The following is a 15,050-nucleotide window of genomic DNA, read 5'->3' as shown; positions in this document are numbered from 1 at the left end:
TATGCACATCTGCATGCACTGGCCAGCCTGTCCTGTGGCCTGGTGACCAGCAGGCCACAGCCCATTACCGGGCTGTGGCCCACAGATTGGGGATCCTTGTATTAATGGCTTCACAATATGAAGTAGATCCTTGATCCATAAGATTTTCTAACCCAGTGGTTCTCAACCTTTTTAATGCCATGACCCCCAACTGGTCGTAAGTCGAGGACTACCCAACTGGTCGTCAGTTGAGGACTTTCCCTGCCCGGGAGCGCCGCGCATGCATGGTGCTTCCCCCTGCGCCGGCCGAGGCGTAGCTGGCAAGGGGCAGCGATGGCGCAGGGAGACCACCGGCTGGGCCATCAACTGGCCCAGCCCAGGGGAGGTAAGGCACCCGCTGGGCCCCACACGCACCAGCAACCCTCCCTGCGCCTGTCGGCCTCCCACCTCCCACTCCTGGCCCTCTTTTACTTACATTTTTAGTAGTTGCTCAGCAGGGAGGGGTGGAGAGTCTATTCTATTGGCTTTCAAAAGCCAATAGAATAAAAGGGAGTAGCACAGCTAAGGAAAAGGGGAAAAAAATGGCAGACTGTGTTGTTTGGCGACCCCCGTGAAATGGTCGTTCGACCCCAAATGGGGTCGCAACCCACAGGTTGAGAACCGCTGTTCTAACCCTTGATAAGCACTTACATGCAAATGACTACACTGTGTGGGTCTGATGTAGGGCAACGCTCCTGTTAAAATTTTCCTGGAATTTACAGCTTTCTAAACAGCATGGGCAAAGTTATGCTGGAAAAGATAAGGTCTCCCTTAAGTCAAGTTGTATTTGTGGTATTTTCATTGACATTTTTTTTTTTAATGTTAGACACACAGGGAAATGATTGTCATTGCTTTCTTCAAGGGTGTCTTTGCAACTTTACAACTACTCCACAGTCTTGTTGGTTCCTTAGTGGTCTATTATCATGATCATTCATTTTTATTTATTCAATTTTTAGTCATAAATCACAATGCAAAAAGTTCTAGCTTAACCCTCTTAGCTTCCAATTCCTAACAAGGGTAACCAGATTGTACCACCTTGGTAGGCAGGAACAAGCAAGCTGGGACTTGTTGAAATTGCAGGGCCCACATTGGTGGCAGGAAAACTGTCCTAAACTTAAATGCAGCCCCACATAGCACATATGATCGCACAGAATTCCCTTGTCTGATTTTGTTTCCTACAGTATTTGGGATTGCAAAAATGAGGTGGCAATACTCAAGAACCTGTTAGACTACAAGACAGTTGATGGACTGTGCCTGGCTTGATGGCTCATAAATTGTTCAGGGTTGTACTGCTGCATGTGTTGCAACATTATTCTTTTGCCACAAGGGGTCAGGGAAAAGCTAGAGAAGTTTGTTATAATGGATCTGTATATAAAAAGAGAAGGAGAATGAAGGGAAGGGGCTGGTGAATATTAGCAAATCAGTGGTCATTTCAAGCTGGAATCCAAAGCAACATTATTATTAATATTATTGTTGGTAAGCAATTCTGTTTTACCATCCAAACCTTCTGTCAGTGTATTAAAACATATCTTTTAGGGATAGGGGGAGTGACATGATATATTATCTAAAGTTCTTATCAGCACTTTGGGAAAGCAATAAACTTTAGCAACCAAAAGATTCTGATTACTTTCTCTGATAAATACCTTGCCAATCTGATTCCTGAGTATTTTTGCTCTGAAGCCAAATGGGAGATAGAAACAGGTTTATTATAAGATCAAATAAAAAAGAGTTTTTTGAAAATATGAATATATTTCTAGTGAGGCAAGTCCTTGGAACAAATACCCCTTTTCCTTGCAAGCATGTTTCTAATAAAGCAATATTAATTTGAGGATTCACAGATACTTTACTTGAGAAAGCAAAGAACACTTTGTGAGTAAGAAGTCTTACAAGTTCTTGATTTTTTTTACTCGTGTGCACCAAAAAAAGGTAACGTATTAAATATGTTATTATAATGCCAGCCTTAACTCTTTTGTATGGGTAGCTCCCATCTTGCCTTTTCTGAGGCCTTACTGGCATGCATAGTTAAGTGCATGTAAGGATTCAAGACTGATACATCTATTATTCCATTTTTTGATCCATCCATCCATCCAAGCACCTAATCTTAATGACCTCAAATCTGTTTCTGACAACACAAACTGAGACTAGACTAGACTAGATTAGACTAGACTAGACTAGAATATAATAGAATAATAATAAAGTTGGAAGGGGCCTTGGAGGTTTTCTAGCCGAACCCTATAAAGCAGGAGATCCTATACCATTCTGGACAAATGGCTATCCAATCTCTTCTTAAAAACCTCCAGTGATACAGCACCCCAATGTCTGAAGGCGAGGTGTTCCTTGGTTAATTGTTCTCAGTGTCAGGAAATTTCTCCTTATTTCTAGGTTGCATCTCTCCTTCATAAGTTACCATCCCTTGCTTCTTGTCCTTCTTCTTGTCTGGTCCTTCTATCTAGGTCAACTCCTTCTTTGTGGCAGGCCCTCAAATATTGGAAGACTGCTATCATGTCACCCCAGTCCTTCTTTTCATTAAACTAGACAAACCCAATTCCTGCAATCGTTCTTATGTTTTGCTCTCCAGTCCCCTAATCATTTTTGTTGTTCTTCTCTGCACTCTTCTAGAGTCTCAAGATCTTTTTTGTATTGTGGCCACCAAAAGTGGATGCACTATTCCAAATAAGATCTTACCAAGGCATAATATAGTGGTACTAACATTCACGTGATCTTGATTTTGTTGTCAGCCTACAGAGAAGGACACAAAAAAGGTTCAATGTCAGTAACACCTGGGCAAGTATGCATATCATTACAGCCCAACCATCTGGACTGTGTGTGAATCAAGATTTTCCTTCTCCTATAATTTTGGTTGGAAATGAAAGGGGGAGTGGAATCTTTATCATCAATGGTATAATTGTAACACAGTTGTTTCAAATAAACATTACTCAGATAATGCAGGCAAAGTGCTTACCATCCTTGAAAGCTTTTTCCAAATGCTTAATGATCTCATGTCTCACAAAAGCAGACAGCGCATGACAATACACATTCAGTGAATCATTATAAGACTCCAAGCAATGAAGCTTCACAGCGGAGCATTTGGGTTGTTAATAAATACAACATAACACATTCAAATGCTAACAGCAACATTAAATATTATACTGGCTTTCAAATGCAAATATCGAATAGAACTATTCTGCATGAGATTAGCTGATCTGTCGTCTCTTGCTGGCCAGCACTGAAACGCAACAGAGCTTTATATTTCTCCTATATTTTCCTATATGGATACTGATGGAGAAGGGAAAGTTGACCATGCTGCCTTCAGAGTTGGCATAACACAAATTTGTGCAGGACAACAGAGCAGGTATGTGAAATCCAAATTACATCTTTTTACTTCCACACTAGCCACAGACTACTCTGCTTTGGGGCTTTCTACTTGACATTACTAGTGGGAGAACCACCATGGCAGAGCCCTCTGTAGTCTAACTGAAGCCTGCTAATGTACCAAATTCTTTTAATTCCCCCATTAATCCTTCAATTCCCTTAGAGCAGCAGTTCGCAACCTGTGGATTGCGACCCCTTTGGGAGTCGAATGACCCTTTCACAGGGGTCATCTAAGACCATCGGAAAACAAATATTTCCGATGGTCTTAGGAACTGAGACACCACTCCGCATCCATCTCCACATGGTCTCCTCTGCCATTTGCAGAGAGAGAGAGACAGAGAGGCACTTTTGCTTCCCTTTTCTCTCTCTCAGTTGGACTTACCTCCTGCAGGGCTCCTGATTGGCCCTGCGCCCGGGTGCCCCACCCCCTGGGAGAAGCGCAGCCAGGGCCTCGTGGCCTTGGAGCTGCCCGGGGAAGCCCCGGGATCCCTGCTGGGAGCAGCCTGCTGGAGGCTCCGCTGAGTGGGCCAGCCCTCCTGCAAGCTGTGGCCCAAGGGAGACCAGCCCCTGTGATCCCCAGCTAGCCCAACCATTGCCCCCACTGGCCGGGAAGGTGCGCCGGAGTCCAGGCTGCCAGGAAGGAAGAAGGAGATGCAGCAATGGTAGGAGAGGAGAGCCTCCTCCTGGGGCCCCGGTGTTGGTGTCGGCTTCCTTGCCCTCCTCTTCCTCCTCCCCTTCTTCCTCCTGCTGCCCCCCAGGTGGCTCAGGCAGGTGCCAGGACAAGAGGGGTGCCTGGGGAGAAGCAGCTGGGCTGGCGGAGGGGCTGGCAGGGGCCGCGCGGCATCAGCCCCCACTGTGGCTCCATTGATGGGCAGAGGGTGAGGCTGGGCAGCACGGAGTCCCGGTTGGGGTGGCTGCTTCCTCGCCCTCCTTCTCTCCTTCTTCCTCCTGCTGCCTCCCAGGCGGCTCGGGCGGGTGCTGTCCCCACCACAGCTCCATCGATGGGCAGAGGGTGAGGCTGGGCAGTGCAGAGTCCCAGTGGGGGCAGCAGCTGGGCCAGGGGCGGCGGGGACCCCCAACAATGCAGCCGCGCGGCCGCTGCCACCAGAGTCGCTGCCTCCCGTCCTGCTCCCCCTCCCCACCTGTTCAGCTGAGGACGCGGTGGAGGACAGGCTGGGGGCGGCGGGGACCCCCTACGATGCTGCCATAAGAGAGAGAGAGAAAGAGAGAGAAAGAGAGAAAGAGGGAGAGAGAGGGAGAGGAAAGAGAAAAAGAGAGGAAAGAGGGAAAGAGAGAAGAGAGAGAGAGGAAAGAGAAAGAGAAAGAGAGGAAAGAGAGAAACAGGAAAAGAGAGAGGAAAGAGAAAGAGAAAGAGGGAGGAAAGAGAAAGAGAAAGAGGAAAGAGAGAGAGAAGAGAAAGAGAGAGAGGAAAGAGAAAGAGGGAGAGGAATGGCGCTTCTCCAACCAGGCTGGGCGGAGCTGGCGGAGTGGCCTTCCTGACCCCCCTCCCCAGCCAGCTGGATGGGGGGTTGGGGGTCACCACATCATGAGGAACTGTATTAAAGGGTCGCGGCATTAGGAAGGTTGAGAACCACTGCCTTAGAGCAGTGGTTCTCAACCTTTTTAATGCCGTGACCCCCAACCGGTCGTAAGTCGAGGACTACCCAACCGGTCATAAGTCGAGGACTTTCCCTGCCCGGGAGCATTGCGCATGCATGGTGTCGCCCCCTGCGCCGGCCGAGGCGTAGTTGGCAAGTGGCAGAGACGGCGCAGGCCAACCACCGGCTGGGCCACCAGCTGGCCCAGCCCAAAGGAGGTAAGGCACCCGTCGGGCCCCACGCGCGCCAGCAACCCTCCCTGCACCCATCGGCTTCCCACCTCCCACCCTGGCCCTCTTTTACTTACATTTTTAGTAGTTGCTCAGCAGGGAGGGGTGGAAACTTCCAGACAGCTCGCCTTCGCTGCAAACAACTTGCAGCACCCTTTGCAGAATGGGACTTTTGGTGGGCTCAGCAGGGCAGAGATAGCCTGGACAATTCCTATTGGCTTTTGAAAGCCAATAGAATTAGACTCTATTCAAGAGAGTCTATTCTATTGGCTTTCGAAAGCCAATAGAATAAAAGGGAGTAGCACAGCTAAGGAAAAGGGGAAAAAAATGGCGGACTGCGTTGTTTGGCGACCCCCATGAAATGGTCGTTCGACCCCAAATGGGGTTCTGACTCACAGGTTGAGAACCACTGCCTTAGAGGGTTAGAACCCAGCACCAAGTCACCAACAAAACTCTTATTATAAGATTCTTTTAAAATCTTTACTTCCACAATCCTCTTCTCTTATATCTCTATTCAGTATTTTAAGTGGGCATCCCTGTCTTGTTCTTTTTGGTATCTCACTGGATTTTATTAGATCTCCATTAACCTTTATCTGTGCTTTCTATAAAGTGTAAATTGATCTTCCCCATTTTATAACATTCTCTCCAAAATTTGTATCTTCCAAAACCTTGAACAAGGAAGCCCAGTTCAAATGATCAGATTCTGCACCTAAGAAAATCAACATGGCTTGTTTTTTTTTGTTGTATTGCTCCAAATATTCCAAAATGTCTGACACATTTCTAACATTGTCCTTTAACTGCCTTTTAGATAAAAAGCCACATTGATCCTCATGAATAAATTCCTGAAGATTTGTTTTTCAATCTCTCAGCTAGAATTGTTGTGAACAACTTGTAGCCAGTATTCAACAACCATATCAGTCAATAGATTCATATTAAAGTCAAATCTTGTCCCTCTTTGGGTATTAATGATATATTTCTCTTTCCAACTTTCTGGCATATTTCCTCCCCGTAAGACATCGTGATTTGTAAAGGTTGTAAAAGTTCATCATCAAAACATTTATGATAAAAATCTTTTGTTTTACCTGGTGCAGGCACATTTTTTCGGTTAAATCCTACCCCTTGTTGTCCGCACTCCTTTAGGGAGTCCAGTTCTCCATGAATCCTCACTGGAAGTTGTGTTTGGCCTAATTTATTAATGAGAAATATATCATTAGTACCCAAGAACAAATCCTCGGCAACTATTCTGAAAATGAAATCTTGGCACAACATCTGATAGATTTTTTTTTTAAAGTAACAGATTTTCTTACACTATTGGGTTTTAAAAGACATCTCAGATACAAATGGAGTGAGGTCCCCTGAGTAATCAGACAAATACAGAATAAAATCTGAAATCCATACAGATGTATTGAAAGGTTTATCATGCTGCTGAACAAATGACTTTTCAAAGGCATGTGATGCATCACATTAAAAAACCATTTTTAAGGGTTTTGAAAATGAGATGGTGCATTGGTTAAAATGAGCTGGACTTTTGCTTTGGAAGCAGTGGTGGGATTCAGCCAGTTTGCACCACTTCGGCAGAACCAGTAGCTAATTTTTTTGTTGCCCAGGCCCAGAATGGACTTCTAGACGTGGCATCCACACAGAGAATTGGTTGTTCACATATTTGAATCCCACCACTGCTTGGAAGGCTTAAAACTGAGAGCCAATTTGGTGTAGTAGTTAAGGTGCTGGCCTAGAAACCCAGGAGACTGTAAGTTCCAGGCCTGCCTCAGGCATGAAGGTGACTTTGGGCCTGTCACTCTGTCTTAGCCCAATCCACCTCACAGGATTCTTGTTGTGAGGAAAAAGAGAGTGAGGAAGGAGCATTATAAATGTTTGTCACCCTGAGTTACTTCTAAAGTAATAAATGGAGGATAAAAATAAAATCAAACAAATACACAAAACCACAAATAATAAATAAATAAATTCTTGTTAGTATTGCTACTAAATTCTCTCCCCAATGTTTCACTGGAAATTATCTGAACAGAAGACAATTTCCCCCCCCCCCACTCAGTCTTATTGTTGTTAATTACTGTTGTGATTTCTCATTGATTGGGCATCAAAGGAATGTGCTCAGGGAACTATAGCTATGCAGAAAGATACATAAACAAACAAATTCGTATCATCCAGTTTCCAAAAAAATGCCCATATGGCAACTGATGTCAAAGGTGAAGAATATTGGAAGATGAAGGCTAAATTAATTTTATCCCTTGAAATGGGTCTTTGTTTCAACTATCCCAAACAGCCACATCATCTCTTTTTGGGATTGGCAAAACAAAATTGGACACATCTAAACCCTTTTAACAAAGATTGTCCATATATGACCCCACTAGACTCCTCAATTCTCCTCACCCCTGTGGCTCCTAATGTTGCATTCTTGAAACTCAACAGAAAATAATTGATTATCAACTCCAAAATCTTCTTGTTTCCTTGCAAAATCAAGGATAGGAACCAAAACAGCAGAGTCTGGATGGTAGACTTCCTCCATTTCTACTCTTTAAAAAAATCTGTTCACAGGCAGTGAATCACATGGAACTAGAAAATATTTCCAAACTTGCTAAAATAACACCAACATTGATTAAAACAATATGCATTTTCTCCCAGGGCAAAGTGGCCTTACAGCCTCATATACATACAGGATATTTCTCTGTTTGAAGGGATATTCCAATCAAAATTTTAGGAGACATGAGGAAGAAGATCAGAAGCACTCTTGACCATCTACTATTAGAACCTGGACTGGAATCTGAGTAGCCACAGAGGTTCCCAGATTACAATTTTCTTCATTTATATCAATTTAGATGACAATATTTTTGTTCTAATGGAGTATCTCAACCTACATAGCAGCATGCACATTTTTTTTACCGATTCATCTCCTCTCTTCTTTTGGTTGGTATGCTTCTTCTTTGCTGGCAATATGTAATTGATCACACTATTCCAGAAATGGGAAAATTAGGAATAAAATATTTTGTTTGTTTCTTTTAATGGAAGAGTAGCCATATTGGACAAGATCAAACCCCTAAATATCCAACATTCTGTTAGCACAAGGCATATAACAGATGCCTCCAAGAAACCCACAAGCAAGATATGAGTAGAGTAACTCTTTCCCACTTATTTTACTAGCAGCAACTGGGATTCAGAGACATATTGTCTGAGAAAGATTAATACATCACCACCATATAGATTTGTATATAAAGTCATTGTCTTCTGACAGTCTAAAGATGAAATCTAGCCTTTTCCAGTGGAAAGACGTGATTGTACATCTCTTCATTACAACCCCAGGATCTTTTTTTTTTCTGGGCAGTCATCATTAGCGGTGGCTGGAGGCGGGGTGGGGCTCTTGGGGAGGGATTTTTAAAGGGGAAGAGGAGACTGACTGGGAGAAGAAGATTTTTTTTTCTCTTTTCCAGAAAGACAAGCCAAAAGGAGGGAGAGCAAGGTAGGAAGTTGGCGAGAAGGCTTTTTATCTTCTCTCCAGAGAATAAACTTCCTATTTAGCCCACTGTGTACCTGTTTCTTGTAGCACTCTACAGTCTACATTATTTACTTCATAGACATTAGCATTTTCCTCTATGAGTTTATGGTGACCTAACCCTAATCCTAAATGGAATATTCCTCCAATGGGATTTTCCTATCTATTTTACCAAGAAACATAGATAGGGCAGCCTAGAAAAGTCAGTGCCCTCCTAACCATACCCAAGTATTCTGAGTTTGTTGGCAATGTCCATTTTGCTCTCCGAGTTCATGGTGACCTAACCCTAACCTTAAGTGGAATTTTCTTCCAATGAGATTTTCCCATGTGTTTTACCAGGAAAGATAGATAGAGCAGGCTAGAAAAGTCAATGCCCTCCTAACCATATCCAAGCACTCCAAATTTGTTGGCGATGTCCATTTTGCTCTCCGAATACATGGTGATGTAACCCTAATCCTAAGTTAGGGCACGCAGAGCCCTCCCTGTGGGCACGCATGCCATTGCCCCAGTCCTAGGCCTTCAGCTGGGTTTTATAAAACCTTTTCACTTTAGGCCTCCGCCGCCATGTGGAAAAAAAGAGAAAAAGGTTCAATCAATCAATCAATTTCAACTTCTCATGGGGAAAAAAATCTTGCAAAGTTGGAATTGATTGAACTTTTTAGTTCCACCCAGTCTGTCGTTACCACCGCAGCCATGCCCAACCAATGGGGTACGCCCACCCAACTGGCCACACTCACCCAATGGGTCATACCCACCCGGTACCTGACAATACATAAGTGGGTTTGGGGTTTCAGTTTGGGCACTTGGTCTCTTAAAGATTCGCCATCAGTGAGTTAGGACATATACTTTCCCTTCCATTTTAGCTATCCCATTTGTGTATCTTATATACATATTTTGCTTGTGTATGCATTGTAGCAACAACCTAGCATGACTTGCAAGAAATTATGGTCTCTTAGCCACTATAAGTTGGGTATTGTTCTGTAAAATTCCTTAAGAACCTTTTTCACACTTTCGTCCATTGCAAAACCCCATGGTCACATGATCAATATTCAGATGCTTTGCAACTGACTCATGTTTATGACAGTAGCAGTGTTCAGGGGTCATGTGATTAGCTTTTGCGTCCTTCTGACAAGCAAAAGCAATGGAGAAACCAGATTCTCTTAACAACTGTGTTACTATCTTAAGAACTGCAGTGATTTACTTAACAACTGTGGCAAGAAACATTGTAAAATGAGGCAAAAGTCACTTAACAAACGTTCCATTTAGCAACATATATTTGGGGATCAATTGCGGTAAGTTGAGGACTACCTGTATGTAGCTGAGTAACCTCTAGAAGTGTTAGGTTTCCATTAATATTGTAACTGAATACTAATTCACTGTATCCCATAGAACAGTGGGAAAAAAATGGGACAAAACAAAGAATTTTGTTGAAATTCTGCATTTATTCAAAAGTTCACCCTATTCCTAACAAAAGTGTAATGAAAATAGGCCTAAACTAAATTAGTATATATAAAGTCTGTTTTAGTTTTATTCTCTGAACAATAACTAGAACAACAACAAGAACAAATACAACAACAGAAACAATTACAAAATCAACAACAACAATTACAAAATCAACAACAATAACAAGACACAGAAAATTCCTCTCGGGAAAGTGGCTCCTCGCAGGTCTTCACCGCTGGGGCTGATTCCGCCGTCCATCGCTGTCCGTCTATATGCAGATAGAATAACAGAACAGAATACCGAGCGTTGGAAGGGACTTTGGAGGTATTCTACTCCAAGCCCTTACTCATGAACACATTGTTCTCAGAATCACCTCGGAGGCATTGACCAACTCACCTCCTAATGTACCTGGGACTGGTTCATCCTCCTCCGATCTGCCATCTGGAGAGGCATCTGGGGAAGCGTCTGGGGGAGTAATCAAAGGCTTTTATTAGTACCACATGCTTTCTATAAAAGTACAAACACGTTGTTCTTTCTGGAGTTACTTTTGATACTTTTCGTGGAGTTTTCTTAGTAAGGATACTGGAGAGGGTTGCCATTTTCTTCTCCAGTGGAACACGTTGTGTCAGCACTCTGCACTATGACCTGTCTGACTTGGGTGACCCTGCACGGCAGAGTTCATTGCTTCATTGAGCTTTGTAAGACTTCAACACAACAAGGCAGTGATCCCCGAAGAGGCTAAAATAGGTACCTCTTTTAATTAGAGACTGAAATCCAAGGAGTCCTCCTCCAGGCTGCTGAGATTCTCCAGCGTGTCTTCTCCTTCTTCAGGAGAATCCTGTGAATGACAATGATTCCTCTTTAGCCATCAGTGAAAAGAGACTCAGAATTCCTAAAAGAGGTCCTATTGAATCGGGATGCCCATCAGGAACAATGCTTCTGTTGCAATCCTCACCTCACCCAGCCATTCCTGCAGAAATGTAGGCTGTCTACTCTGCCTGTTAAAGCCCTGCCCAGAAACAGCAGGGTGCTGGAGAGGAGGACGCACAAAAAAGACAGGGATAAGCAGGGTGGGTTGATATCCATTTAGGATACCAGTCCACTGCAGTGGGCCCTTCCCTGCTGCTTTGCGGTAAATCAACCAATCACACCAGAGCTTGGGTGCTTGTAGTTAGCCTAAGTATGTTGTCCCAAGAGCCAAGTGTCACCTTGCTCCACTGCCCAGAGTCCTCCAGCACAGTTCACTCCGATTAGGAGAACTGAATAGAGGACTCTATCCCTCCCCAAGAGAAAACACTTTGTCTTTCTTACCCACGGACTGGAAGAAAGGGTGGCCTCCAAAGCCTCTGCAGCCTGCTCCCAGCTTCCCTCAGACTCCTCATTCAAGAGGGCAGAAATGGAGTCAAAATCCTCCAGGCTGTTGATCCCGGAGCCCACCTGGACTTCCATCGAATCCTGCAAATGACAGTATTGAGTCTAAATCCTAAACTTTCTGCATCCCAATTAGATTGCTAAAGGATAGGGTGCGTTCAGGCCCTGTGTGCCAACAGCAAGAGAGCCTCCGTGGTCCCATTGCCAAGACTTTCTTACCTCCGAGTTCTGCGTCTTCTCCTCAGGAGGAGAGAGCTGCTCTTCTGCCGGCTGGTCTTCTTCGTCCTGAAAGAGCAATGCGAAGATTCTGTCTGTTGGCATCTCCACAGAGACAATGCTTCTTTTTTTAGCAGGGTAGAAGCTGTTCAGGCCTTACCGATTCAGTGCAGGTCTCCAAAATTGGGGGGAGTCGCGGCCTCCAGTGCTCTTGCTTTTCCTCTCTGGGGAGAGAAATGAAGAGGCCAAAGATCAAAAGTAGCCACAGGCCCTTTTTAAAAAAGTGGTCATGTGGAGGCTCTAAGAACCCTTCCAGCTGACCTGCCAAGGGGATTGGCCTGCCAAAGAGGTTGCCCTGAGTCATTCTTCCTTTAGCAGAGGCAGAGGGCAGAGATGCCTCTCCTCTGCAAAGGTTTCACCCTCCCAGGTGTTACCTACCTTGATAAGCAGGCACTGCTTTCCTCCTGCACGTCCCTTGGTCGGCTTTCTTCTGAAGGATCCTGAAATAACAATGCAAATATTGCAAATATTGGCATATCAACAAATCTGCACAGAAAGGGCTTCTGCATGGTGAGGAGCTGGTTTGGGCTTACCGACTCAGTGCAGGTCTCCATGATCGTTAAGAGCCGCGGCCTCCATTTTGCTATGTTCTCATTTCTGGGGAGAAAATGAAGAGCCAAAGATCAAAAGTAGCCATGCGATGCCTCCCCTCGGCAAACGTTTCTTCTAGCCCTTCTCTTTAGGGCTTTAGTGTGGTCGCCTTTTGGGGAGCTTCAGAATACTTCAGCTGAGAACACCTACCTCATTGAAATGAGAACTGGCACCACCTCTTCCTTCCTGGGGCTCCGGGCGGTGGCACCAACACCCATCAAAACCTGCAAGTAACAATTGTTCATTGAAGGTATAAATTAAAAGTCCTCTGCACGTGGTGGAATGTTTATCTTCCCCAGGAGGGAAAGGCTGCACTCCACCACAGGGACTAGAGACAGCAGATCATGGAAAATTTGGCTGATAGGATAGGAAGAGACTCAGAATGGCTCTTCCTTAGAATTTCCCAGTATTTCCTTTCCAAGCCTTCAAGATCTTTCCACGAATCCAAAAGGTTCCTCTTGACTTTGCTAGGCTAGCCAGGCTCCCCTGAGTGAGAATTCCTCCCTTTCCCCACCCAGTTTTGAGGCATGAGCCCTGACTGGCCATGTCGCAGAAGTGTCCTTACCCCTTGGGAGGAAGATCTGTGTCCATCAGACACATGAAGATGTGTCTGCCATTCTCCCTGCTGGTCATCCCATTTCTGTGCCTTGTCAATCCTGGCCAAAAGAAGAAGGTGACACGTCAAAGGTTATCCATCTAGGTCTGCCTCTCCTTTCTAAAACCGCCATTCAGCCTGCCCATCTTTTTGCCTCTGCAACCCCTTGCGGACAGGAAGCCATCTTGAGGAGAGGCTCTTAGAGAGCCTGTAGTCCATCAATGTTGCCCCACCGTGCTCAGGGTTTGAGGAGAAGGGGGTGGTACCTGTGAGGAGGCTCAGGAAGGTCCTCTACATTGCTCTTCATGCAGCAGAAGAGCGCCGAACATCTTTTCCAGATGTTCTGTGAAGAGAAGAGAAATAGGCATAAGTCAGTCAGAAGAGTTGGGAAGCATGACTTTCTCCCCTACTACTGCCAGTTTCTTGGCAACTGAGATGGCCATACTTACTCTAAAAAAACGTTGTACAGCCATGACCCCAAGCAGCTGTTGGTCCTTTCACTGCACGAAGGGAGAATGGGCAGCTGGACCCTGGTTGGTGGCTTTTCAGACAAACTGCCAACCTGGTTGCCTCGGCAACCAGGTAAACATTGGCCACATTCTAAAACTGCCTAAGGAGGGCAGCTCACCTGGGTTTAGGAGTGTCTGGACGGCCTGGTGGCTGATCCTTTGGTGGCCTTTGGCCTCTGTCTTTCATGTGGGAAGTTGTCTGTTCATGAACAACAGAGAAGCACAATCATTGTGGCACAAAGCACAGAGGGAATCATACAATCCTAGGATGGATGGGGCTTTTAGTCCAACTTCCTGCCCAAGGAAGGGCTCCTCCTACCATCTCAGACAAATGACTGTCCAATCGTTTCTTGAAAATCTCCACAATGCAGCACACACAACTCTTGGATATTTCCTCTCCATACTCACACAGACCTCAGGCATGATCTCCCCAGTGGCCATGTTGCAAAGCGTTATTTTGAGCATTCAGCTTTCACTTAATGACTTCAGCATTTGCTTAATGATTACAGCATTCGCTTAACAACTACTGTAAAAATTCAAAAAATTAGGTCCAGTCACATGATGCCTCAAGTTTTTAACTGCAACAAAGATTGTCCATATATGACCCCACTAGACTCCTCAATTCTCCTCACCCCTGTGGCTCCTAATGTTGCATTCTTGAAACTCAACAGAAAATAATTGATTATCAACTCCAAAATCTTCTTGTTTCCCTGCAAAATCAAGGATAGGAACTGAAACAGCAGAGTCTGGATGGCAGACTTCCTCCATTTCTACTCTTTAAAAAAATCTGTTCACAGGCAGTGAATCACATGGAACTAGAAAATATTTCCAAACTTGCTAAAATAACACCAACATTGATTAAAACAATAAGCATTTTCTCCCAGGGCAAAGTGGCCTTGCAGCCTCATATACATACAGGATATTTCTCTGTTTGAAGGGATATTCCAGTCAAAATTTTAGGAGACATGAGGAAGAAGATCAGAAGCACTCTTGACCATCCACTATTAGAACCTGGACTGGAATCTGAGTAGCCACAGAGGTTCCCAGATTACAATTTTCTTCATTTATATCAATTTAGATGACAATATTTTTGTTCTAATGGAGTATCTCAACCTACATAGCAGCATGCACATTTTTTTTACCGATTCATCTCCTCTCTTCTTTTGGTTGGTATGCTTCTTCTTTGCTGGCAATATGTAATTGATCACACTATTCCAGAAATGGGAAAATTAGGAATAAAATATTTTGTTTGTTTCTTTTAATGGAAGAGTAGCCATATTGGACAAGATCAAACCCCTAAATATCCAACATTCTGTTAGCACAAGGCATATAACAGATGCCTCCAAGAAACCCACAAGCAAGATATGAGTAGAATAACTCTTTCCCACTTATTTTACTAGCAGCAACTGGGATTCAGAGACATATTGTCTGAGAAAGATTAATACATCACCATCCTATAGATTTGTATATAAAGTCATTGTCTTCTGACAGTCTTAAGATGAAATCTAGCCTTTTCCAGTGGAAAGACGTGATTGTACA

At 44.4% G+C, this 15,050-nt stretch overlaps 1 protein-coding gene across 1 annotated transcript; it reads right to left on the bottom strand.

Moving 5' to 3' along the window:
* Nucleotides 1-10,588: 10,588 nt before the first annotated feature.
* On the bottom strand, nucleotides 10,589-13,496 carry LOC120297660. Its single transcript, XM_039320536.1, has 11 exons — nucleotides 13,452-13,496; nucleotides 13,269-13,345; nucleotides 12,973-13,063; nucleotides 12,558-12,631; nucleotides 12,350-12,413; nucleotides 12,195-12,256; nucleotides 11,917-11,980; nucleotides 11,760-11,825; nucleotides 11,481-11,624; nucleotides 10,921-11,007; nucleotides 10,589-10,634 (listed from the first exon to the last, which is right to left on the bottom strand). Exons 1-10 carry the CDS (start codon nucleotides 13,473-13,475, stop codon nucleotides 10,930-10,932), a joined length of 744 nt encoding a protein of 247 aa, XP_039176470.1. The 5' UTR covers nucleotides 13,476-13,496; the 3' UTR covers nucleotides 10,589-10,634; nucleotides 10,921-10,929.
* Nucleotides 13,497-15,050: the final 1,554 nt, after the last annotated feature.

This window comes from Crotalus tigris, unplaced genomic scaffold (genome assembly GCF_016545835.1).
Source record: "Crotalus tigris isolate CLP2741 ecotype Arizona unplaced genomic scaffold, ASM1654583v1 scf7180000023654.2194447, whole genome shotgun sequence".
NCBI lineage: Eukaryota > Metazoa > Chordata > Lepidosauria > Squamata > Viperidae > Crotalus > Crotalus tigris.
This window is presented reverse-complemented; position numbering and strand designations above follow the sequence as displayed.

What these genes read in the sequence shown, in the direction of transcription:
- LOC120297660 (XM_039320536.1), bottom strand. Translation starts at nt 13,475, where the DNA reads ATGGCTGTACAACGTTTTTTTAGA. An exon ending in CTGTACAACGTTTTTTTAGA is followed by an intron (nt 13,346 to 13,451) that starts GTAAGTATGGCC and finishes TTCTCTTCACAG; the next exon opens with AACATCTGGAAAAGATGTTC. An exon ending in AGAAGACGCAGAACTCGGAG is followed by an intron (nt 11,625 to 11,759) that starts GTAAGAAAGTCT and finishes TGTCATTTGCAG; the next exon opens with GATTCGATGGAAGTCCAGGT.